General features: G+C 36.8%; 1 protein-coding gene across 6 annotated transcripts in view; it reads right to left on the bottom strand.

The window, feature by feature from the left end:
• IPO11 (importin 11) overlaps positions 1–26,837 on the bottom strand; it is a 204,800-nt gene that overhangs the window by 42,848 nt on the left and 135,115 nt on the right. The window contains exon 28 of one of the 6 annotated variants that reach the window (XM_029942305.1): positions 9,548–9,670. The exons of 3 other annotated variants lie outside the window; for them this stretch is intronic. In XM_029942305.1, the coding sequence (XP_029798165.1) occupies positions 9,649–9,670 (22 nt within the window). In that variant the 3' untranslated portion in view covers positions 9,548–9,648. Of the gene's footprint in view, positions 1–9,547; positions 9,671–17,455; positions 17,823–19,373; positions 19,457–26,837 lie in introns of those variants that run through there. 2 more of the 6 variants (XM_029942306.1, XM_029942307.1) reach the window with 2 other exon arrangements.

The raw sequence follows: 26,837 nt of genomic DNA, 5'->3' as shown, positions 1-26,837 counted from the left end.
GATTGTCACCTGAGCTAAAATCAAGAGTCCAAAAGTGAGCCACTCAGGTGCCTCATCATGTAATTTTAGACTTCACCCTGTTCTTTACCTCTCAAACCTGCGCTTACCAAAAAGTGACAGTTCACACTCACTAGGATGCAACAATCTAGATTCTTGAAGAGCTAAACTTCACGCTATTCTATATACAGCTTCCACGTGCAGCAGAACAGCAGGAAAAAACATATAAGAGATTTAAAAAAATTAAAAAGCTGGCTCCAGCCAAAGCTTGACACTTTATTGTTATCGCTAGGAGCAGATTTCAGAAGACTGGCTCAGCGTGTATGAATAAGTTAAAGGTAGGCTCATACCAAGATACCAATTTATTTTCAATAAATAAACAGGCAAACAAAGGGACTAGAGAAGAGTCCTATTACCCTAGCCAAACCTTCCTGGCAAATAGGTCACCATGGTTAAGTTCATTCATTTTAGTCAACATTTTATGAGTCCCTAAAATGTGTTAGACATCATGATAAGCTCTAGAGATTAAAACAATGGCCATCTCCAAGAATCTGCAACGTGAAAAAAACAGCCTCCTCAAAAATGAAATTGGGAAAATCGGACAACTACACGCCAAAGAGTGAAATCGGGCCACCTTCTCACACCACGCACAAAGATAAACTCAAAAGAGATGAAGGACCTAAAACCATAAAAGTCCTAGAAGAAAGCACAGGCAGTAATATCTCTGTCATCAACCACAGCAACATTTTTCTAGATAGGTCTCCTGAGACAAGGGAAGCAAAAGCAAAGACAAACCAGCGGGACTACATCAAAATTAAAAGTTTCTGCATAGGGAAGGAAACGATCAACAAAACTAAAAGGCAACCTATTCAATGCGAGAAGATATTTGCAAATAACATATCCGATAGACTTATTACACAAAATATTTAAAGACTTTGCATAACTCAACACTCAAAGAACAATGCAATTAAAAATGGGCAGAAGACGTGAACCGAAATATCTCCAAAGAAGGCATACAGATGGCTAAGAAATATATGAAAGATGCCCAACATCAATAATCATCAGGGAGATGCAAATCACAACCATAATGACATCATCACCTCATACCTGTCGGAATGACTAAAAAAAAAAAAAAAAACCACACAAAACAACAAGTGTTAGTGAGAATGTGTAAAAAAGGAACACTTGTGCACTGTTCATGGGAATGCAAACTGGTACAGCCATGGGCAAACAGTTGGAAGCTACCTCAAAAAATTAAAAATAGAATTACCATGTGATCCAGTAATGCCACCACTGTCTACCTACCCAAAGAATGTGAAACACTAATTCAAAATGATACATGCACCCAAATGTTGATGGTAGCATTACTTACTATAGCCAAATTACGGAGGCAGCCCAACTGAACATCCATAGATAAATGGTAAAGAAGATGTGGTTATATATACACAAATGATTATTACTGAGCCATGAAATAGAATGAAATCTTGCCATTTGCAACATGGATGGATCTACAGAATACAAGGCAAAGTGAAATCAGAGAAAGACAAATACCATATGCTTTTACTTACATGAAATTTAAGAAACAAAACAAAGGAAAATAGAAAAGAGACAAACCAAATGCCAGATTAACTACAGAAAACAAGTTGGTGGTTACCAGAGAGGAGGAAGGTGTGTAGACGGGTGGTATATATGAAGGGGGTTAGAGTGCGTTATCACGATGAGCACTGAGACATGTATAAAGTTGTTGAATACTATACCATACACCGGAGCCTGTATGACAGTGTATGTTAACTATACTGGAATTAAAATTTAAAAAAATAAAAGGCTTTTGATCTTGGGGGGGCGGGGGGAGATGGCCATTTCAAGGAACTCGAAAACTAAAGAAAGCTTCTCTCTTTAAAAAAGAAGCAGATAACTTTGAATGCACACAGGGGAATACATGTGTTGGACCTCTGAATGTTACCTGTTCTCTAATTCAGAGGAAAGACTAAGAAAAGCTGTGCTGTAAGTGCAAGAGTTCATTCTGGACTAAAAGTCTACAGAAAGGACAAAGAAATCCAGCAAGAGATGAGATGTTCTTTTTTTTTTTTTTAATGTTTATTTATTTTGAAAGAAAGTACACGTGCATGCAGGGGAGGAGGGGGGGCGGGGGGGGAGGGGGAAGGTGAGAGAGAATCCCAAGTAGGTGCCCCTCTGTCAGCTTGGAGCCCAATGTGGGGCTTGAACTGACAAACTGTGAAATCATAACCTGAGCTGAAATCAAGAGTCAGACGTTTAACTGACTGAGCCACCCAGGTGCCTACCCCTTCTTAAAAAAAGTAAATAAATTATGATATCCTCAGTGTCTTTCTCCATTTTACAGGTATTTCCAGTTTACTAAGTGGCATCTGTCTGAAGTGAGAGCATCCTGTCAGCAGGACTGTGCTAAAGAAGCAGTGGCCAATCGTCACTCTCTCCCGGAGTCCCATTACTTGAGATCTTAGCATTTTCAAGTGAACTCATTTTGCACTGATGTCATTCAAATAGGTGTGCCTAAATTAAAAAATCTCAATTTTGATATAAAGTTATTTTCATTTCACGTTAAATGGGTTCCAACTGATCCTATTCATTTCTTTATTACTGAGGAGTTCAAGGAGGCAAATGGGTGTTTTCTATTCTAGTCTCTTAAATTTCTTTTTTTTTTTTTTTTTTTTTTTTTACATTTTTTAAATGTGTGTTTTTTTTTTTTGAGAGAGTGAGACAGCATGAGCAGGGAAGGGTCAGAGAGAGAGAGAGAGAATCTGAAGACAGGCTCCAGGTTCTGAGCTAGCTGTCAGCACAGAGCCCGATGCGGGACTCGAATGCACAAACTGTGAGATCATGACCTGAGCCGAAGTCGGAGGCTTAACCGACTGAGCCACCCAGGCGCCTCGTGTTTCTTCTTAAGAAATTTCAAGTGCGATCAAGAGCTTCAACAAGTTCTGATAAGCCCACCTTTCCCAAGTTATACTGCATGACTCCTCCTTCCATGGCTTTCAGGCAGTTAAGTCATCATCTCCTAAATCTAAAAGCTCCTCACAGATCTGCTTACTCCCTTCCTGCTCCTCACAATGCTCTTTCTATTCACCCTAATGTATACTTCCTTCAGGAGTTCTTGCCTGGCCACTGTAACTATAAGTAAGCACTTTGTCCTTGGAATTTCCAGTAGCATAAAATGTCTGCACTTCTCATTCAGCATGCACCTCATGTGTCATCTGTCACTGTCTCCTAATGTCCTTTAATTTTTCATGCCTACATGCCTGCTCTAAGATTGCAAGTTAACTTTAAGCAGAGCCCATGTGTTATATTTTTTCTGTGTCCAACAGAACATTATGTGTAATGTGAACACTCAATAAATAATCATGGGAATTAATGATCCTCAAAACCTCAAGAACTGTCCTCCCTCATTTTCTTATTGCAATATTACTTCTACTTATCTTTTCTGAAAATTACAAGTATGGATTGCTAACTTCTAGATAACACATTACAATTAATTACATTAAACATGACTAAGAAAAGAGCACAGAGGTGGCTGTGTTGGAGTCTATTCTGAAACATTCATTTCCGAAAATGCAAAGAAAGGTTAACATCAAGGATGAAAAAATGAAAGAGGAGAATAAAAGTAAAACCAAAGGGGATAAAGAATTAGTGAACGTTTTTTTCCTTTTTATTTGCCATACTTTTCCTTGACTTATTTCACATACTTGGTAGACCCATTAATTTATTCACATAGACGCAAGTTACAAATATACTACAGAAAACAGGCTTTTTTAAACATTCGCTTGTTTTGTTCTTTAGGTGTGTTTTAAGTGATATTACACCTATATAAACATTAAATAGGTGAAGGCATGAAAAACAGTACTAAATATTATTTGACCATTTAAAACAATTCCATATTGTTTTAAGTAAACTACAGTTCTTAATCTTGTCTTAGTGTTTTCTAAAGGTATGTATGGCATTTTAAGGCTTCTTCTGGGTATATCAAAGTGTCTGTAGAAAATGTAAGTTGCAGGAACTTCATGCAATTCTTTCTTGGCTTTTGAAAACTATGTACTCAAGAAAAAAAAATCAATCAATCTTTCTTGTGTTTAGTATGCTGGTTTAAGATTATTTCTATACTTTCATGTCTTTATGAACCCAACCACAGGGGTTCAAAAAACCGTCTTTGAAAAATTAAAGTTTTAAGCCCCAAAGCACAAATGAAATTCCTAATATTCATTGGGTTACCGTACCCAATAAATATTGGAACAGGACTCTAGTTTCTTTCTAACTAGCTAATTTTTATTGTCATTTCTGTATTGAGTATTTTATAGTTCTATTTTCAGTGAAGTTAGGGTAATTTAAGAAACTAACAAAACTTTAAGCACTGAAAGCCACAAATAAATAAAATCTCTCTTTACTTTTCTGCTAACAGTTTAATAGGAATAAGCGAAGAACAGCAGTTTATGGAAAGAAAAAGGCAAAAGAAAGCCCTGACTAATCAGTCTTATTTCAGAATTTCTACCACACCAGAGAATACGAAACTGGTGACTTTTACCAGTTCTTCCTTCTCTCTAGATATTAAAATTAGTTCTTCCTTCTCTCTAGATATTAAAATTAGTTCTTCCTTCTCTCTAGATATTTTCCAGGACCTAGCTGCAAATACTTTTGTCACTTAAATGGAAACATACATCCTTTCTACACAGCAATTCTCTACATGATCATGGAAAACAGTGTTAATAAATCTAGTTCCCTTGACAAATATTGGCAAGGAAACAGGATAAAATATTCTTAGTGGAAATTCACGTAATTATTTTAAAATGAAAGTTGGATTTTTACATCCAAAAATAATCCTTACAAAAGCTTTATATATTATAAACTATCCCCTGAACTATTTTTTTGAGTGCACATATACAAGTGAACAAAAAGCCCATGATCTTTAAGACCGTAAGAAATAACTATGATCTGCATATGACATGAGGAGAAAATGCCACCTTCTGTGATTTTCAAGAGAAAGACTATGCTTTAAGGAAAGATATCCAGTGACAACATTAAATTTCCATAAAAAGATGATGAATGATGGTACAAAACTGTGAGAAAAATATCAGGCTGAAAAACCCCAGTACTGATTCTTTTGGATGCTTATACGACTCATTTGACAGAACAATTTTGGATTTGAAAAAAGGGATATAAAATAATTTAATAGAGGTTTCAGAATTATATGGTTGGGGATATGATCTCCCACTGTAAATGTTAGACACTGTTGTTTAAAAGGAAAAGCTGCTGAAAGTGAAACTGATACTTAATAAATAGCACAGTGCACAACTACAGGTCCATTTATTAATTGACATTAATCAACGATTTCTAGTTGAGCCTACATTAATTAGAGAAGTTATACATAAAACCAAAAAAATCTTGATAAAATTTCTAAATTACTTTCTTTGAATTTGGGGAAATTTTATTGTAAGGTCAAGAAAAAGACTTCATTTATGGATATTTCCTAACTTCAAACAGCTACCTATGCTGCTTCTAACATCTTGAAGAGGATGTGGTTTAGGTGGTGGGGAAGGGGGACATGGAGAAGTGTTTTCCACTTTAACTTTAAATATTTCATTAAAATTTTTTTAGTGTTTATTTTTGAAAGAGAGTGAGCGAGCATGAGCAGAAGAGGGGCAGAGAGAGAGGGAGACAGAGGATCGGGCGCAGATTCTGCACTGACAGCATGAACCATGAGATCATGACCTGAGCCAAAGTTGGACGCTTAACGCCACCCAGGCAACCCTAGCTTTATATATTTCTGTATTGTTTGAATTCTTGTTTACCGAGAGTATGTACTTTTAATAATTGGCAAAGACACTTAAATGGGAGTTGTGAGTGTTGGGAGGACACAGCAACAAAACTGTATTATTAAAAACATTTTCGGGGCGCCTGGGTGGCTCAGTCGGTTAAGCCTCCGACTTCGGCTCGGGTCAAATCTCACGTTCGTGGGTTCGAGCCCCACGTCAGGCTCTGTGCTGACAGCTAGCTCAGAGCCTGGAGCCTGCTTCTGGTTCTGTGTCTCCTTCTCTCTCTGCCCCTCCCCCTCTCATGCTCTGTCTCTCTCTGTATCAAAAATAAATAAAACATTAAAAAAAAAAAAAAAACATTTTCATGGGGAGCCTGGATGGCTTAGTCGGTTGAGCGTCCGGCTTTGGCTCAGGTCATGATCTCATGGTTTGTGGGTTCAAGTCCCACGTTGGGCTCTCTGCTGACAGCTCAGAGCTGGGAGCCTGCTTCACATTTTGTGTCTCCCTCTCTATCTGACCCTCCCCTGCTCATGCTGCCTCTCTCTCTCTCAAAAAACAAACAAACAAACAAAAAACACACACATTAAAAAAAATTTTCAGGGTGAAACAAATACCACATGCCCTTTGATAATGAAACAAGTAAGTTATGTAAGAAGAGATTTACTTAAAATGTCTTCATGCTTTCTGCTAAAATCACAGTCAAGGACACAACTTCAAGCTAGGCAGGGAAAAACACAGGAGTAAAAACTCTTGGGGTGGTGGAGGCAGGGGAGTTGTGGCTTTAATTTCTCTGAAATTTCTAGTGCATCTCAAAAACCACTCCTTAGTGTCTTTTTTGGTTTTCAAGTATCTTACATCAGTGGCTCTCCAGTCATGGTCCTCAGACCAGGAGAATCAGCAGTCTTGTTCAACTACACACTCAACAGGCCCCACTCCAGACCCAGTGTGTCAGGAACTCTGGGAAGGCGTAGTGGGGGCGGCAGGGAACAGACTGTGCTTTAACAGCATAAGTGACTCTGAGTTTGAGAAGCACCATCTGAAGGTACACTGGACAACTTAACACATTCTTATAATTACTTCGGGTTCACAACACAAACTCAGTAATTATCACTTGGTTTACACATTCCTGGATTGCTTCAGGCTAATTTCATATGCAGAATATTAATAATAAAAAAACGGAAATCTGACGGAAGAGGAAGGACAGCAGAAACATGAGATACATAATGCTCAAGAGAGAAACTTTAAGACCTATTTGTGGTTCAGGTCTCTGTTAACAGATCCAGCATGGGCACTTAAAACATGCCCAATATTCTGCAGAGTGCTATACAAGTACCAACTTATCTAATAGATTATCTAATCGGGAAAAGCGTAACATGGTTTCCATGGCTCGAATTACCATCTATTTATGTTAAGACTTCCTGTCAAGGCTACTAATGTCTCCTGGGGTCTCTTTTATCTTATTCCTCCTCACTTCCCTGTCTCCCAACATCAAGGCCTAAATGGTGGATGTTACTGAAGTACCGTATACTTCCAGTGTACAAGACAGATGGAAAGTTACAAAGCACTGATCTTTACCAGACAGGTCTCTCCTAATCTTCTACTTCAGAGTATTCCCACTGGGAGACCAGATATGAACCTTAAATTCAATGGATCTAAAATTGACCTCATTATATTTTCCTGCTTATATCCCCACTCCTTTTCCTTCCTTTGCTCAGTAAATGTAACACAGATGCCTAAGCCAAAAACTACCATCTCTGACATACCCCTCACTTGCCACCCCACAGCCAATCACCAAGGCAGTTCTCTTACTTCCAAAGTAGCTCCAGAATCCATCCATTCTGTTTGTCACTATCCTGGTCCGGGTCTCCACTACCTCTCTCCTCGACTGGTGATTCATATTCCTATCCCATTAACCCTGCCTCTCATCTCGTTGCTCCTTTCAAAAAGAACATAGTCTCCTAACAGTAAATCTGATTAAGTCACTCCACTATTTAAAATCCTTCCATGGCGTCCTGCTGCCTTAAGGAAAAACATGAAATTGCAAGATCCTTCATCATCTGATCTCTCTCCTGCTGCAAATCTCACACCACCACTCTCAACTCTGGCTATACTGAATATAGTTAGTTCATGAAAACAGTATTCTTTCTTTCTTCACCTCTTATGATACATTACCTTTACCTATTGTTATTCAACTCTCTTCATTTCTATTTACCCTTCATGATCCAGTCTCAACATCACATTTCTCATAAAGCTCTTTCACCTCCACTTACATTACACCCAACAGCACCCTGCAAGTGCAATACTTACCATCCTGTACAGAAGCCATAAGTCTCCTCTAGATTTCAAGCTCTACTTAGAAAAGAAACCATGCCTATGTCGTTCACAGTTAGCAACTGGGCAGTAGTAAAGCATGGAATTAAAAGCATGGACTCTGGAATCAGACAACCTAAAAAGTGTCACAAGCAGTGAGAATTTGGGGCTGTATCTTTTTTTTTAATTAAAAAAAATTCTTTATTATTGAGAGACAGAGACAGAGTGCAAACAGGGAAGGGAGGAGGTAGGGGAGGGAGAGAGAGAGACAGAGACAGAGATAGGCAGGCTCCAGGTCAGAGCTGTCAGCACAGAGCCCGAAGCAGGGCTCCAACTGTGAGATCATAACATGAGCCAAAGTTGGACACTTAACCCAACAAGACACCCAGGTGCCCTAATTTGGAACTATTTTCTTAAACTCTCTCTCCCTAGGTTTCCTTACCTATAAAATGTACAGAACTACTTTATAAGGATTAAAAGTGATATGTGAAGTATTTATTAGCATCGTGCTTGGTACACAGAAATATTAGCTATTATTATTATATAATATAGCACCTATCAAAGAAGATGTATGCTGAATGAATACAGTATTCACAAATTATTAAAAACATGTATTTATTAATGCTAAGCTCATATAATTCATTACATTCCCATGTAAAGTTTATATTCTATAAGGCTTCAGTTTAACTGCTGTCCACAGCACTGAAGTTATCTTATAGATAATATTAAGTTGAATTATAGAGCAGAATGTTCAAAGAGGATCACCTGTGCCTCACTTTCAGGAACAATTTGTTTGTTAAGTCGAATCTGATCCAAACCAGGGCTCTCTAAAGAATGTGGGGAAGTCTTACAAATCGAGGCAGTTACGTTATACCTTGCTGACTGATAAAAGCTGTAGTATTCAAGTCTATTTTCCCCTGAGTTTTCGGGTGCCTTTATTTTTTGTTTAAACTGAACAACTTTGTAGATCAAAAAAATTATTAAAACACAAGCTAAGATGAAAAAAGCTAGCAAAATGTCAAAAGCCTCATTCAACTTCTCAACTTCTTGTGCACAAATAAGAGATGTTCTCCCTGACACAGAAGCAGCATCAATCGGTAGAATGCTGTTTTTTTCCGAGTTCAAGTTAACAGAAGAAGTAAGCTGTATTTGCACGGGGAGCACTGCAGTAGCCTCTAACGGATTACCAGAGGTATTCTCTTGAAAGGCAGGTGAAGTATGATTTTGTTCCGAGAAAGTAACATTCTCAGTATTTTCCAAATGTTTCCCATTTGTGGTTATTTTATGCGAGGCCATCATTAATGCAGGAGTCTTGTGATGAATATGGAGAGATTTTATAGCCCAAGCTCCGGATACATTTGTCGAAGATGCAACACAATTTGTAAAGTCAGTCCATTTAATATAAGGCAACACTCTGCCACGCATGGATGGAGGATTCTGACAAGAGATGTTTAGCGTAATGGCTGAAGAGGCTAACCAGTCCCGAAGGCCCAAGAGTTTGCAGTTACATTCCCAAGGATTAGAATTTGCCTGCAGATGAGTCAGTGAAGACAATGGCTTAAGGACCCTTGGATGTAAGTCTGTAAGATTATTAAATGACAGATTCAGGATCTTCAAAGACGCTCCCATGTTTTCAAACGTATCATTATCAATGCTGATTATTCGGTTTCTATCTAACTTCAGGTAAATTAAATTCTTCAACAAGCTAAATGTGTCAGAATTTAAATTTTCTAAACTATTATGACTTAAGATCAAATGTTTAAGATTACGAATTCCACTAAACCCGTCCCTAGTAACATTTTTAATTCTTGAATTTTTCAGGAGAAGATACTCCAAGTTGACCAGTCCTTTAAATGCAAAGGGCTGTATGGCTTCAATGCGGTTATGAGACAAAGAAAGTCTTTTAAGGCTTTTAAGTACTTCAAAAGCATTTGATGGTACTCTGGTTAAATTATTACCTCCTAGATACAAACAATTCAGGTTTCCAAGATGCTGAAAGCCTAAGTCTGATATCCTCAAAATTTTATTATTTGATAAATCAAGTATCCGAAGAGCAAACATACCAACAAAGGTACCACTCCCCAGGATAGTGATGCGATTCCTTTGTAGATTTAAGTACTGAACTGAAACTAAATCATTAAATACTCCTCTTGGAACAAAAGATATCTGATTAGACTGTAAATATAAATTACGAAGATTAGAAAGTCCCTCAAATATTCCAGGATCCAAACGTTTCATAAAATTATTATTTAGATATAGAAAATATAGATGCCTCAAATGAACAAAGGTTTTTGGATATACATACACAATGCTAGAATTATCCAAATACAATGCTACAAGAGAATGAAGTCCTATTAAATCAGTCTCATTAACATGAGATATATTGTTTCCATTAAGATACAGAAAAACTGTGCTTTCAGGAAAATTCTTAGGAATACTTGAAAGGCCTAAGTTACGGCAGTTAATTTGTCTCCCAGTGCAGAGCTGGCAAATGGACGAACATCCAAGAATCTCTTTATGGAATAATAAAACAAGACAACAGGTAACAAGTAGAAAAAGTCGTAGGCAAGGCAGAGAAAAAGGTAATCCACACATAGCCCTGTTCTTGGTTTTTCTGTTCATATCAGAATTGGCTATAAAAAAAGAAGGTGAAACTTTAAATCATCAAAGAGTTCTCCAAATCAAAGTTTTACAATACTAAAAAGTCCTCATTCTCTTTATTTTTATTAGTATCAGCCAATAATACTAAGTATCATAAATCCTACTAAGGTGATAGCATAAAATAATGAGTTTGGAGTGGGTTCTAGAATTGATACTTCCAGACCATTAACCCACTGCTTGGCAAAATGATAATTTAAATTCAACAAACTGCAAAATAAAATGTTTGCTAAGCCAATTTAAAATATTATAATGAACAATAACAAAAGTGACAAATGATGATGTAGGGATAATCGTCTTGGATAGAATATGTCCCTTTTCAAATTAAGGTCAATACCAATTAAATAACATTATAATTTATGAAAACACAATTAAACTCTAAAATAAACTACAGCTTTTCACACAATCAAATTACTTTTCGTTTCAACTAGAATTTCATATTTAAATAAATAATCTTACCAAGACAGGAAATTCATATTATTGACACCCGGCTGATTCAAGTAAAGGTTTGCTTTCTAAATCTGAAGAGCGACATTTCTAGGCTCCATTTCTTTCTGTGGCACAGTTGACCTCCCCACTTCCACCTTTTTTTTTTTAAGTCACAGTTTGCTCAGGAAACACCACTCTTCACATGGGTTCCTCCACAGTCAGTGAGTAAAACAGAGGTTGCCATGGATACAGGAAACTGAGAGCCAGGAAGTAATTTTATCTGTGTTTCAAAGGTATTGTTGAAAGGAAATCTCAGGAACTTACAATTTTCAGAAAGCAGTTAATTTGACTTTTTCTAATGCACATAAGTAAACAACTCAGAATTTTAAAAATATCTTTTTTTAAAAAAGGAAATCTGAAAACTGTAAATATTCAGAATGAACAAACTATAGGCATCAGCGACAGCTATGAGTAGAAAAAATGAAATAAGATGTAAATAGACTAACATAATTTTGGGGAATTTAGCATAAAATATTTACATTGTTTTGAAAACATATTACAGACTTCAACTTTGTTTTATTCCTTAAAAAAAAAAGGTATCAAAAACAATAAGCAATTTAGAATGGTGAACACAGATGTGCTTTCCCTTACCTCCCTGCTCTTCCTTTTTAACTTTTCAAAGAGATTTTTGAGTATAAAAAATATTGAATACCACCAATTAGCATCTTAATGTATTAAGATATAGCACTTGCATTGAAAAATGATACAAAGTTATATACCAAATTACTGGCAAAGATTGTCTCTGGCAAGAAAAGCTGGGGAAACTGAAAGGGGTCTTTTAATGACTTTTCAACTACATATATAAATCTGAAATAGTATGAATCTTTTACAATAAAAATCTATGTATACTGTAATATTTTTTTTTAATTTTAACATTTACTTATTTTTGAGAAACAGAGAGAGACGACGGATCATGAGCAGGGGAGAGGCAGAGAAAGAGGGACACGCAGAATCAGAAGCAGGCTCCAGGCTCTGAGCTGTCAGCACAGAGCCCAATGTGGGGCTCAAACCCACAAACCGTGAGATCATGACCTAAGCTGAAATTGGACGCTTAACCAACTGAGCCACCCAGGCACCCCATATACTGTAATATTTTAAGGTAATGACTTAAAGAGTTAACTATAAGGGCGCATGTGTGGCTCAGTCAGTGCAGCTGTATGATTTCAGTTCAGGCCATGATCTCTCAGTTTATGAGTTTGAGCCTCAAGTCAGACTCTGTGCTGACAGCTTAGAGCCTGTAGCCTGCTTAGGATTCTGTGTCTCCCTCTCTCTCTGCCTCTCCCCGGCTTGCACTGTCTGTCTGTCTCTCTCTCTCTCTCTCAAAAATAAAAAAACATTAAAAAAATTTAATACAAAGAATTAACTATAAATTGTTTATGTTATATATTATTTAGTCATTACTTTTCCAAAAAGCTCATTACTTAGGCTAATTCTGACTTTCATTTATATTACTAATGCCCTGACCATATACACTGGTATGTGTATGTGCAGTTGTAAACAATAACTCCCTTTTGCTATTAGACCATTTTTCACATCAAAACAATTACTTCATATAATATGAATTATTTCCACATTAAATATTTGGTATAATTCCCAGCATTTTCTATGACAATAAAAAACCAGGTGTATGCTATAATAGGGAAAGATAGGATAAAATAGGCAGAGAAGGAAAGGTTGGGACTTGATGTTCCTGGGTGGCAAAAAACAACTTATTTTGAAACAATGCCGGGAGCAGTTTACCAAAGCAAACCCCCTGGGGCATAAGGTCCCTCTCTTCACAACGTAAAAGACACCACCCAGTCCCCTCAGGATCCCCTTAGGAATGTGTCAATAAAAATACCTAGCTGAACTGTAAAACTTATGTTATATGTGGGACACTATGACCAGTCACGCTCTGCACGGACGGAGTCGAGCCATTAAGGAACGGACAATCCAGCACCTAGAGTTACCCAGCCAGTAGGAGTAGAACCCGAAAAAGAACAAGGAGGAAGGAAAGAGGGTGCCTACCAGACCCTTACAAAACAAGGACCCTTGCCTTCGGTTTTGAGTATTTAACGCTGAAAGCACCTTCTGTAAAGAGAGCTTTCCGACTACTCTTTTCTTGAGCTCATACTCTAATTAACTTTTGCCTGCTGCTCATTTTGTGTCCACCTCTTCATTCTTTGAAGCAGTGAGACAACGAACCTGGGGGATTGAGGTAAAAAAAATAAAATCCTCCCAACAATTTTGGATAATAGATTTTTGTGAAAATGATTTACAATTCTCACAGCTATCTTTTGTGGCTGGCTATTGTTCTTGCTATTGAAAGGACAAAGAAATTAGAAAACCACTACCAAAAATTCTAAATGACAGAAAAATGACATGAATTCAAGGTAAAGAAGGAATGAGAGCTAGATTCCTCAAGTCTGCTTTGTGTTTAGTATTTTCAATAATACACGATGTATAATGAGGTGCATCTCATGGATTTTTCAACTGTGTCACACAACTTAAAGAGGTAGGATGGAATTCAGGACATCCGATCCCAAAACACAGCACCCTGACATACTGAATATTCTAAATTGAAAGAGTATGAGAAAAAGGCAGAAGCAAGAAGGACTCTCCCTGATCTTCCCTACACCCCACCGCACCCCATACCATCTGTCCTGAAAACTTCATGTGAGAGGTGGAGAAAAGGAGCATCCTTATCTCCAAGGACAAAGAGACTCTAAGAAACGAAACAAATAGGCCTTGCAAAATTTCCCCCGTTTGCTACACTTACTTCAGACCCTGTGCCCTATCATTATTTTTCCACAACTTTCCACTCTGTATCAACTCTAGCATAAAAACACATACGTTTAACAAATCCTTTAGGCTCTTCATTTCCTTCTGAAGGCTTCCATGACATGTAAAACTTAAATTAGTATGCTTTTCTCCTGTTAATCTTGTCTTTGTCAGTTTAATTTTCAGATGCAGCCAGGAAGTCTGAGAAAATGAAGGACAACTTTTTCCTACTCCACTATTTTGGAAGAAGTCAGAGAAATGGTCCATCGACATAAAAATAAAATTTAGAGGAAAAACTACCAGGTGATAAGATCAGAACATTAATTAATTTCTGTCCTCCATTCCAGAAATATCCAAAGGAGACACAAATATTTATTCTTAATAGATCTTAGAAATAAAATGTAAAATACGCTAAATAAAAGTGACAGAATACATTTTGTATTTCTCGTAATGTAAAAACAAAGGTAAATTAAAGTGACTACCACAAACAATAAGTCTAAACAATACATCATAGGTCTCAGGATGACATCCATAAAAAATCCAATATCCAGAAAAACAAAGTTTAGCCGTTCTGTTCATAGAGGCTGCTGCTGTTAGAAACAAGAGATCCCAACTAGACAAGAACACAGAAATCGAAATCTCACAAAAGGGTGATACAGTAAAAGGACTCACAGACCTCCTCATCTTACTTGGTATTAAGCACATCACTAATTACTAGCAAAACTGGCCACTAAAATTTTACATTAGAACTCAAGTTTCCCAGCTTCCTACACTTACCGGAAGGTATATTTCTCGTGCTTTAATGACTATCATTTCACAGCCAATTTATATTGTTAAAGTACTTTAAAATCTTCTCTTTGCTGTCAATCCTCTAACATGTTTGGTGTAATCTTCATATCATCACGAAGGGATAATAATCCTCTCCAACCTGAGCTGTAACATTTTGATTTTGCTCTAGAATAACCAAAGTGGTCCCCCATATTCCTTTTCTGATTCCTACTGATTTCACTAGAACTACTGCTGAACAGGACCCTCAGACTCCTACAAAGTCTTCCTCCTTTTTTTCCCCCATGAAATTCACTCACTGAATTATTTTTCCTCTCATACTTCTTATAGAACCTTCATTAAGACTGCCCTCAAATAACTTCCTACTTCAGGTATCAGTACAAGTCTATTTTCTTTTCCATTTAGAAATTCCAGTGGCACCTGGGTGGCTCAGTCAGTTGAGTGACCGACTTTGGCTCAGGACATGATCTCGCAGTCCGTGGGTTCAACCTCATGTCAGGCTCTGTGCTGACAGCTTGCAGCCTGGAGTCTGCTTTGGACTCCATGTCTCCTTCTCTCTCTCTCTCTCTCTCTCTCTCTCTCTCTCTCCCTGCCCCTCTCCCATTTGCACTCTGTCTCTCTCTCTCTCAAAAAATAAACATTAAAAAAAAAAAAGAAATTCCATTATAAGTACAATAATGAATAAATAAAAGAACAATTATTCTATTACCATCTTTTCAATACCACCTTTATTATGAAGCTGTTGATCTTACAGATCTTAGATATCTTACAATTTCTGATCTTATAAATCAGATCTTATAGACGGTATAAATCATAGATCTTAAAAGTTACTGTTTTTGTGATAGACTGAGTACACTGAGAGGTAATACTGTCAAAGACAATTTCCAAGTTTCAGACATAACTGGGTGTTCAGAAGTATCCAATACTGAGAAGACCAAAGTGCACTGGTTATATTAACTCCATCAAATATATCCAATTCAGTAACATTACTGAGAGCCCACTATGTGTCAAGCACTGTGGTAGATTCTAAGGATACTAAAGATAAACAAAATCTGGCCCCTGATCTGAAGGAGCTCAAGGTATCTTGTAAGACAATGAATCTTCAGGTGACATACTCATTATAATAAAATCCTGACCATGCAGGGTATTCTGTAAGCAAGTACTCTATGCTTGGTATTAAGCAGAGAAAAAGGACAATAATAATAAAAAACAAAAGACAAAACAAAATGAAAAACACGTGTACAACATTACTGTTATCACAGCCAGAACTGATTTACTGAATATATACCACTTCCTAGGCAGTGCTCTACATATTTTACATGTATTAGGTCACTTAATACACAAAACAATCCAACAGTTTCATTTATTTTATAGATGAGGACAGAAATACGTTAAATACCTTGCTGAAGGTCATGCAGTGAATTCAAGAGCCAGGATTCACATCTACCCAGGGTGATCCCAGAGTGTGGACCTTAAGCCTTTCATTGTGTGTTCTCAACACATGGGCCTAACTTCCAAAAAGCCCAAGGAGTGAGATACATAAAAAAGCAAGCACAGAAGCAGAGCAAGCAATACATGACAATGAACGTATGATTCAGTAAAAAAAATTTCAAGAAGGCAGAAGCCACTTGTAGGCAGAGAAATTGGAAGGAGTTTCACAAATGAAAAAATGGAAGACAAATAAAAAATGTCAAAAGATGGCAAAGATTTCAGGTAAGGCAACAGAACTGGGGGCCCATTTACCATCATAATTCTACCCTCTTTCTCCAGTTTCCCTTCAACCTATAGCCTGTACTTTAAACCTTTTCCCGGGGCGCCTGGGTGGCTCGTCGGCTAAGCCTCCGACTTCGGCTCAGGTCAGATCTCACATTCGTGGGTTCGTGCTGACAGCTAGCTCAGAGCCTGGAGCCTGCTTCCGGTTCTGTGTCTCCTTCTCTCTCTGCCCCTCCCCCTCTCATGCTCTGTCTCTCTCTGTATCAAAAATAAATAAAAACATTAAAAAAAATTAAAAAAAAAAAACCTCTTCCCATGATCTCTAATAAATATGGGGATCTAGGGGCTCCATCACCGACGAGTGCTAACTAAAGTAGCACACGCAGCTGTCTGGCTGCACCTTCTGTGATTATTGTAAATTTCTGGCAAATACAAACAGAGGGTCAATTCTATACAGTCACTGTGTAAAGACAGGTCAATGAAAGCTTCTTCCTGGGCTGAAAACCTGACAACTTCTGAAAGGTAAAATGGAGGCAACAGCAATAATGAGAGAACAAGAAAAATGAACAGTGTTGATAGGCATCACATTCAAACAACGTGGATGGGAGAAAGCCTCAGAGTAAATGAGGGACAGCTTCAGGAAAGCCTAGACTGATACCTTCACCTTCACACACTTGGTCAAAATGACTCATAGCAATAAAATTAGTAGTATTAATAGACAGATAATATTACAGTAATGATTGAAAGACTAATATTTAATCAAGTACCATTTAACACATATGCAGTCAACATTTTAAAAATTTTTTAATGTTTTCATTTATTTTTGAGAGAGAGAGAAAGACAGCATGAGCAGAGGAGGGGCAGAGAGAGAAGGAGACACAGAATCTGAAGACAGGCTCCAGGCTCTGAGCTGTCAGCACAGAGCCCAACGCGGGGCTCAAACCCACAACCCGTGAGATCATGACCTGAGCCGAAGTCGGACGCTTAACTGACTGAGCCACGCAGGCGCCCCCGCATTCAACATTTTAATGGGCATGGTATATACAATATCCAATTTAGCCTCCAAATAACCGAGTTGCTGGTTAGTAAAACCACCTCACACAGGAAACATGGGAAAAAAAAAATTAAGAACCAGAAAGGGAAAACGGGTCCAATGTCACATCACAGTAGGTAGAGCATGCATCTCAACGCAAATTATGCTGTCCTCTCCATCACACAAGATTCACGTGATGTTGTCTCTGAAATTGCTGTATGGAGTGAAGGCAGAAGTTCCAGGCAAAGAATCTCCCAGAGTGCGATGCTCCTCAAGCAATGGCGGTACACTGGCTGCACAAGAAACAGCAGGAAGGTACAGAGGACTCGTGACTGTCCTCCTTTTATTCCCTTATTGGGGGTAGCTACTCTGTCCCTATTATTTTTCTACACAGCTTCAGCCACTTTGAGGGCCTGCACCCAATACCTCAGTCGCATTCACAAACTTCTTAATCTCATCCTAAAACAGTTTGAGATCCTGCACCTTTATCATCATCTTATTTGATCCTAAGTTTGGTCTCTTGGTCTCTTTTATGTTTAAAATAAGTTTACTGCTATACAATGGTTGCTAATTAGTTAAGAGTACCGAGTGTGAGATGAATGTCACCTTATGAAAATAGTTTGTCAGAAACCTTTCATTTGTAGCAAGGCGCTAGTCCGAAATAGGGAAGACATGAAAAGGTTGGTCTCACATTTATAAGCATTCAGGAACTTTCTTTAGTAGTTAAGACAGGAGACAGAAGACACAGACAGGTGCTCTAAGGTGCACGGGTTCACTGAACAGTATGCCCTATAGGTGCAGTGGGAAGTATCATCACTGCACAGCACGGTACTCTAGCACAGAATCAGAATTTTATAAATACTGCTGAATGCCTGTTCTATCAGTATCACAGGCTTTATATTAGAAAGGGAAGGTGGGAACATTTTAATTCTGCTAACTTTTATGAGTAAAGTGGATTTTTACTGAAAATGAAAACCAAATGGACTATTTCCATTCAAATTCTAAGGTAAGGGGACAAAAACACATCAAAATACTTTAAAAGCAGTGGAACTTGTGGGGGTAAGGAGGGACAAAGGGATTTCAAAGCACTGACAGAAAAACAAACTGGCATTCAGCTTTAAAAAAGAAGTTTTAAAAAGGATTATAGGAACACCTGGGTGGCACAGTCGGTAAGTGTCCGACTTCAGCTCAGGTCATGATGTCACAGTTCATGGGTTCGAGCCCTGCATCGGGTTCTGTGCTGACAGCTCAGAGCTTGGAGCCTTTTTCAGATTCTGTGTTTCCCTCTCTCTCTGCCCCTCCCCCACTCATGCTCTGTCTCTCTCAGTCTCAAAAATAAATAAACTATATTTAAAAAATAAATAAAAACAATTATAACCCTTCAACAACAAGAAAAAAATCAGCAAGTCCAGGAATAAGCCATTTACCTCTTTTTTCTCAAAACTGCTTGGTATACAGATAAAGGCAGTGAATCTGCGATTATGGCATCAATTGTCCATCTTCCTAAACCACTCTTTGTACATCCTCCAGTTTCTGCTAGATTAGAGCTAGGAAAATTCTGTTTATGATTATTAATCAGCTCAAAAGTAGGTATGTTATTCAATTTAGGACTGCAAAGAAAACTGGCCCATAAATTCACAGCAAGAACCGAATACATATGCACACCTAGTCAAATAATAGTATCATTAAAAGCCGCATCAGAGGGGTTTTCCTCAGAGGAAATGAAGTGATCATAACCAGTAATTACTACAAACTATATTGGATTGCATATAAAGGAAAACATTCATAATACAAATATTATTTTTTTAAAGCCAAAGGCATCTATACCATTTGTAAACCAGATAGTCCGAAGGAAGATGGGGAGCAGACCCTCAGCAGCCAACGTCTTGAAATTCCCATGTACTCTTACATGTTTCGTTTTCCTTATCTAACCATCAGAGAGAAGGAAACAGTTACCATTCAATACATCCTCTGAAGGTGCCTCATTTTATAGTCAACTCTGGCAATATAAAATTTCTAAACAACTTTCCCAGTGACACCTTACTTCCCCTTCCAACAATTTGCTATATATTGAAATACAAATTATATTAGAAATCACTTCAAGCAAATCTTGAGGAAAAAAGCAGCAAACATCAAACAAAAACTCTAGACTGTAAATTCCACAAGGACAAGGACCGCATCCGTTTTGCCCCTCATGGTAACCTCGCAGTCTAGCACTGTAGAGATGTTAAGTATTTCATGGAAATGAAATATGGGGAGAGAACACTCATTCACCCCAAGGGGAAGGGGTAATCATTAAGGATGCTTTCTGTCACTCTCACTCTGAAGTTAGCGTAATGTATAGCATACCTGAAATACCTTGGCTTGACCATCTTATCTAGCAATTGCACACAAGAGGCAGAGGGAAAGTATGTTTCCCATCAGTTAGTCTTCTCAGATTACCCTCTCCCAATCTAGACTGTAGAGTTTTGACAAATTTACACAGCTTTTGGATAGCAACAGAGAAAATGTAACTTTAATCAGTAATTTGACTTCCAATAATAGCTCAACCTACTATCAGAAACGCATTTATAAAATCAGACCTATACAATACATGGGAATCTGGTGTTTTTAATTACCTGTTGCTCAAAATGAATTCATAAATAAGTAAGTAAAATTACCCATCACTCCAATCCAATCCAATTAGCAATCCATTAGCAACTGAGATTTTGGTTAATCAACTTTAGAAACAATCTTGAAGACTTTCATCTTTTTTGAATTGACACAGTAATTAGTATAAACAACCATGTCCACTAATAGCTTTTCATTTCAAAATTAACCATCATTACCCTGAAGACAATAAATGATGCAAAAAGATTTTCAGCACTTATTTAATGTTTATTAAATGCCTGAGAATTGAATTATACTCTCTTTGTATATCCTGTGCATACTTTAATTACAGCATTACAAAACAGTATAAACTGTCTTATTCATTATAAAGGAACCATTTTTCTGAGAGACCGACTTCTCCCAAGTGTTAGAATGAAAATTTAATTCCAAATCCCACAACCTCTTTTCTGATTTATAAAAACATATTTAATGCTCAAATGACTAATTTAAAACTTAAATATACAACCTTTTCAAAGTAAACACATGTAGATTCATTTTATACTTCTTTTTTGCAAAGAGTACTGACAGGCAAGTAATAAAATTTACATATACAATTAATTTAAGAGATTAGAAGTATGCCTAAAGTAGCTCCATTCAAAGAACTCCTAAACTGCAACAATACTACAAATCAGAGTATCTACGAAAACTCCCTTTTAAGTCTACTAAATGTTAACATGTTATATGGTGTGCTAATAGTGCAAAACTGAAGAATGATCTATTTACCGCAAATAGTACTTTATACCATGACCAAAAAGTATGCTACACCTACCACCAGGACTGACAAGAGACCAAATTAGATCAATTTTTCAGGCACATTCTTTAAAAGTTCAGAAAAATGTTATTTAGTTGAAAGAAAAATTAGCACACGATCACAGTGTAAGAATTAACATTCATTCAATATGCTTACTATGCACTCACTAAGGTGTGAAGCACGGTGCTAAGAACAAAAACTGGTTAGCACTCAGTATATTAATCAAGGCTTCTTATTTTCAGTACGCTGTTGGTTTGACAGAAGGGATCTTGATGACCCTGGGCTACCCAATTCCTAGAGATAATAAATAACTGCCTTCTAACAGACACTTCATATGCAAACATCTGATCCAGAGCCCACACTCCACTACTTCTTTCATCAGGCTCTCACACTCAGGGCCACTGCACCCCTGCTCTAATCACCACAGGGCCAGGTAACAGCCAACTGGCAACAGCACCTACACCCTAGAGCCTCCTGAAATTATAAAAGTAGCCCTTCCTAAACCTCTTGCTCTCACTTTTCCATGGAAACCACAAGGAAGGCTCTTGCCCATAATGTCCTGACTCCCTCCGCCTCCAGACCAACACTGGTGTTTCCCTGTGGTGTGGCGTGCATCCTCCCTACGGGAATTGCCAATAACAAACTGTATCTTTCAATGGCCATTTTCCCTTGATCTGACGGCCTCACCATATCTGAATAACAATAAAACCTGCACTTTACTTAAAGTACTCAGGTCCTACTAATGATGCAATCATATTTAATAATGTCCCCTGGACAAATAAATGAACAAATAAGCGAAGCATGAATGCTGGGAATAAACAGGCAAACACTAGATGACAATCTCAAGACCTGAATCCTACCTAAGCATTTTCAGTATGTGACAAGTTGGGCGGCAGCAAAATGGATTTTTAAAAAATCCCCACAAGACAATGAGTAGATCATCTTTAACAGTATTGCCAGACAGAAACTGATAACTGCAGGATTCATCGCAGAGAAGAAAAGTGACCCTACCTTGCAGGCCTGTCTCTCTAGGATGTATGTCTCACAGTCCACCAAGTCCGCCCTTACTACCCTCACCGCCCTTGCTCTCCTGCCTTGAGCTGGAGGGACGACAGAATGAAGACCGCCCAAGAATACAGGTTTCCTTCCGGCAGTGATGAAGATGTCCTGAAAACAACTGTGGTGATGGTTGCATGGCTCTGAAAATTCTGAAATGACCGAGTTGTATGCTTTACTGGGGTGAATTGTATGGTCTATGGATTACATGTCAGTAAAGCTATTTATTACCCCCCACACATTTCTAAGAAATTATTCTTGTGAAAGACAAAAAAATTGAGAACTGATTTTCACTATAGAAAAGCTACTGAAATCTCAGCCTAAAGATTTACAAATAAAATACTATAAAATATTTAAAAATATATGACCTAGAAGTAAAAAAGGAAAACACATCCTATTTTAAGGGATGTAAAATAAAATTCTATCATGTTAAATGCTCATTTTGAAATGGTCAGTTTAAGCCAAGTATAACTCAGGTAAAAGCAATGTGTCTACAACTTAAAAACTGTAAACTGCCTTTATTTAACTATGCTTAAACTATACCAAAATACTACTCTTTGGAACCTGTTAACTTGGATTCAACTAGTCTAACATTTTAAAGGTTTTAAAATGATTTTTCTTAGAAACTGAATTAAAATTTTCTTGAATAATAATATTCAAAGGCAGATATTATATATACTATTTTTGAGATAAATGGGAATTATGGAGAGGTATCAAGTATCCAATCCAAGCATGTTTAGTAACTCTGATACTGAGAGGAGTTTGTTATAAAGACAAGTGCACCTGGAAAGCAAGCTATCATACTAAAAACCATACAGCTTTGCCAATCTCTTTAGTCATTCAACTAGCTTATGTTCATCATTCCCCATTGGTGACCTCCTTAAATCTAAAAGTAAAAGCCAAAATTCTTGCAATACTTGCTCTCAAAGAACGCTTAAATCTGAGATTTTTAGATCACATTTTTAAAATGGCTCTTTGAAGTTGGAAGATGAACTGCTATTTTAGAGAAGACAGTCAAAGTGAAATTTGATTATTCTCATTCTCATCTCCAAGTAGGAGTTTTATTTAATCTATGCCTTTGGAGGAAATTTTTTTGGAAAATATTAAAAGAGATACATGTAAATAATGTTATGGTCATATAAAAATGAAATGAAGAAAATGTTGCTTCCTCTACATATAAATATGACCTTAAGAAAGGAAGGATACTCAAACCTGGAATTATTCCAACTAAAGAAAGGAAAAGTCAAACAAAAAAGACTCAAGACAACTGCACTGCACATGTTTAAAAAAAAAAAAAAAGACGACACTATGTTAGGAAGGTGATCAATAGACCAAGAATATACACAGAAGATATCCTTAAGTTGGGGATAATGCAGAGTACTATAAAACATCATTAAGCAGAAAGAGACATTCCTTAGAACAGGACTCATTAACACACATGTAAAAAAATGAATTAATGAACAGGAATACAGATACTCAGTATACCTGAAAATGTACTGAATTAAAAATGAGTGCATATACACACAGAGACTTAGGATTTTAGCACTCTTTCCTGCAGTGAATGGATGAATACATGAGACAGGGAGAGAAGAAGAAAGGGAAGAAATAAAAAACAGCTAATCTTATCTATCCAGACAGTCTGATCTTATATATATATACATATATATATATATATAATTTATAAAATTAAATATATATACATATATTTAATTTTATAATCCTCTCATTAGAATGTATCTGCATTTTAAAAACAAGGAAACTTAGGCACAGGTAAGTCAGGTAATGGTCATAGTCATCATCAAGTCACTACTGGCAATGGGATTTCAATGTAATTCGGAAGCCTATAGTTTTTACCAAATTTCTCAATCAGAACTACATTAGGGTAAAGGAGAGTTCAATATTTTCCCAAATGGTCATTCTTGAAAGCAGTGATTCTAAACTGGAGGTTAGAGGTTCACTGGCATCTACTAGGTTGAGGCAGAGCAAAAAATGAACTATTGGGGCCTCATCAAGATAAAGTTTCTGCACAGCCAAGGAGACAATCAGCAAAACTAAAAGTCAACCAACAGAATGGGAGAAGATATTTGCAAATGACCTCACAGATAAAGGGTTAGTATCCAAAATCTATAAAGAACGTATCAAACTCAATACCCCAAAAAACAAATAATCCAGTGAAGAAATGTACAGAAGACATGAATAGATACTTTTCCTAAGAAGACCTCCAAATAGCAACAGACACATGTAAACAAGTTCAACATCACTCATCATCAGGGAAATACAAATCAAAGCCACAATGAGACACTACCTCACACCTGTCAAAATGGGTAACATTAACAACTCAGGCAATGACAGATGTTAGCCAAGATTTGAATAAGAGGAACTCTTTTGCACTGCTGGAGGGAATGCAAACTGGTACAGCCACTCTGGAACAGTATCAAGATTCCTCAAAGAATTAAAAATAGAACTACAGTATGACCCAGCTATTGCACTACTAGGTATTTATCCGAAGGATAGAGGTGTCCTGTTTCAAAGGAACACATGTACCCCAATGTTTATAGCAGCGTTACTGACAATGGCCAAAGTATGGAAAGAGCCTAAATGTCCATCGACAGATGAATGGATAAAGAAGATGTAGTATATAATATATACACACAATGGAGTATTGTTTGGCAATCAAAAAGAATGAAATCTTGCCATTTGTAGCAATGTGGATGGAACTAGAGGGTATTATGCTAAGCAAAATTAGTCAGAGAAAGACAAATATAAGACTTCATTCATATGTGGAATTTAAGATACATAACAGATAAACATAAGGAAAGGGAAGCAAAAAATATATAAAAATATGGAGGGGGACAAAACATAAGAGACTCTTAGAAGTCAAACCTAGGGCTGCTGGAGGTGTGGGTAGGAGAATGGGCTAAATGGGCAAGGGGCATTAGGGAAGACACTTGTTGGAATGAGCACTGGGTATTATACACAGGGGATTAATCACCGAATTCTACTCCTGAAATCATTATTGCACTATATGCTAACTAATTTGGACAGGAATTTAAAAAGAAAAATTTAAAAAAGATGACATGAATTCATTAGTACCCAAAAGATTTCCCAGTATTTCATTTTAAAAACAAAAATAAGATCCAATCTTCTCATCACAACTAACTCCTCACAACTTCTAAATATGAAATCTTAATGTTTAAGAGAATTTCAAGACTTAATAAAGTTCTGCCCTTCAATTTACATAGATTTACATGAGCCCCAGTCTAAGTATTCTTAGGACTTATAGAAACCTTATATTTCCTTAGAGAAGCCAACTATTTTGGTGACTTACATACAAAAATTATTGTTACTACACACATAAAATTAAATGTTAAAGCAAACAATAGTCTCATAAAAATGTAAAAAATATGTTTTAGATAAAATTAGGTATCTTTCTGCATTTAACATGTATTATCTCTAATTTACCCACAAGAATTTCAGTACTTTATGTTAGAAAAAACTCTAACATGTTTTATTAATCTCAATACTTTTTCCATTCATTAATTTATTCAACAAATATTTACAGAGTATTGGCTACTGTCCAAGACCGGGTTCTTTTGACATATCCATTTTAAAGGCCTGAATAATCTCAAGTCACTATTTCTCCACTAAGAAAGGAAAAGAGCCGTAAATTAAAATACAGGGAGGTAGAATCTGGTTTTCAAAATTAGTAAGATACCACTCAACCTAAGAGTAAGGAAATATGTTGGTCTTGTACATGTCCTTCTGAGAAGGAGCATCACCCTGTATTTAAAAGTGCAAGCCCTGACATCTAGTTGGTCCGGGTCAAAATCTGCCTTAGGTTATGCCATATGGCACATACTAGGCAAGCTAGCTTACATCTTTAAGTTATTTCTTTGCTCTATAAAAAGAAAATCATCTGTAAGCCAAAAGTTGTGAGGCATTTTCAACTTAACTGAGCATTTCTACATTTGTAATACTTTATTAAAGTTACATATTTTTTCTTTTATTTGTTTCTACTGCTATATAAATAAAATAGGCTCCATTAAGGGGAAAAAAAAAAAAAGAAAATCATCATGCCTGTACTTCAAGACTATATTAAAAGTGGAATGAGTTATAAATGTCAAACACGCAGCTATATATATAAACATTACAGTATGTGTTCAATAATTATTATCTATTGCTTTGATGTTAGGACAAACAATTACCTATGGGCTTAAACTACTGTATTAGAAATAAGTAACGCCCACATTTTTACGAAAGATTTCTAAAGCTAAGTGGATTTATTTCAGTTATTTATAGGATTTGTTTTATCCTACCTTATGATTAGGATACATGTGTTCCAAAAGTTCCCTAACACCTACTAATCTAGTTTATTATTTTCATACAAAATCAAACCTTAAGGCCTGATTTTACACCTTTAAACTTACAAGTAAAAAAATAAAATAAAATAAACCAGGGGTGCCTGGCTAGTTCAGTCAGTTAAGTGTCCAACTCTTGATTTCGGCTCAGGTATAATCTTGTGCTTTGTGAGTCTGAGCCTTGAATTGGGCTCTGCAGTGACAGTTTGGAGCCTGCTTGGGATTCTCTCTCTCTGCCCATTCTCTGCTTGTGCTCTCTCTCCCTCTCCCTCTCTATCTAAATAAAAAAAAATTTTTAAATACATAAATAATAAATAAATAAGCAGGTAATGCCAAACTCCACAATGACAGGGGGTAAAAGCAAAAAACAAACAAACAAAATATTCATATTTAATGTCCAAATCAAAGGAGTTTGCATTGGCTTTATAGAAAGTTTTAACAAAGTTTGGAAAGTATAACAAAATGACTTTAGCTATGCAAAGAGAAAAAAGAAA

Source organism: Suricata suricatta, chromosome 6, assembly GCF_006229205.1.
Source record: "Suricata suricatta isolate VVHF042 chromosome 6, meerkat_22Aug2017_6uvM2_HiC, whole genome shotgun sequence".
NCBI lineage: Eukaryota > Metazoa > Chordata > Mammalia > Carnivora > Herpestidae > Suricata > Suricata suricatta.
This window is presented reverse-complemented; position numbering and strand designations above follow the sequence as displayed.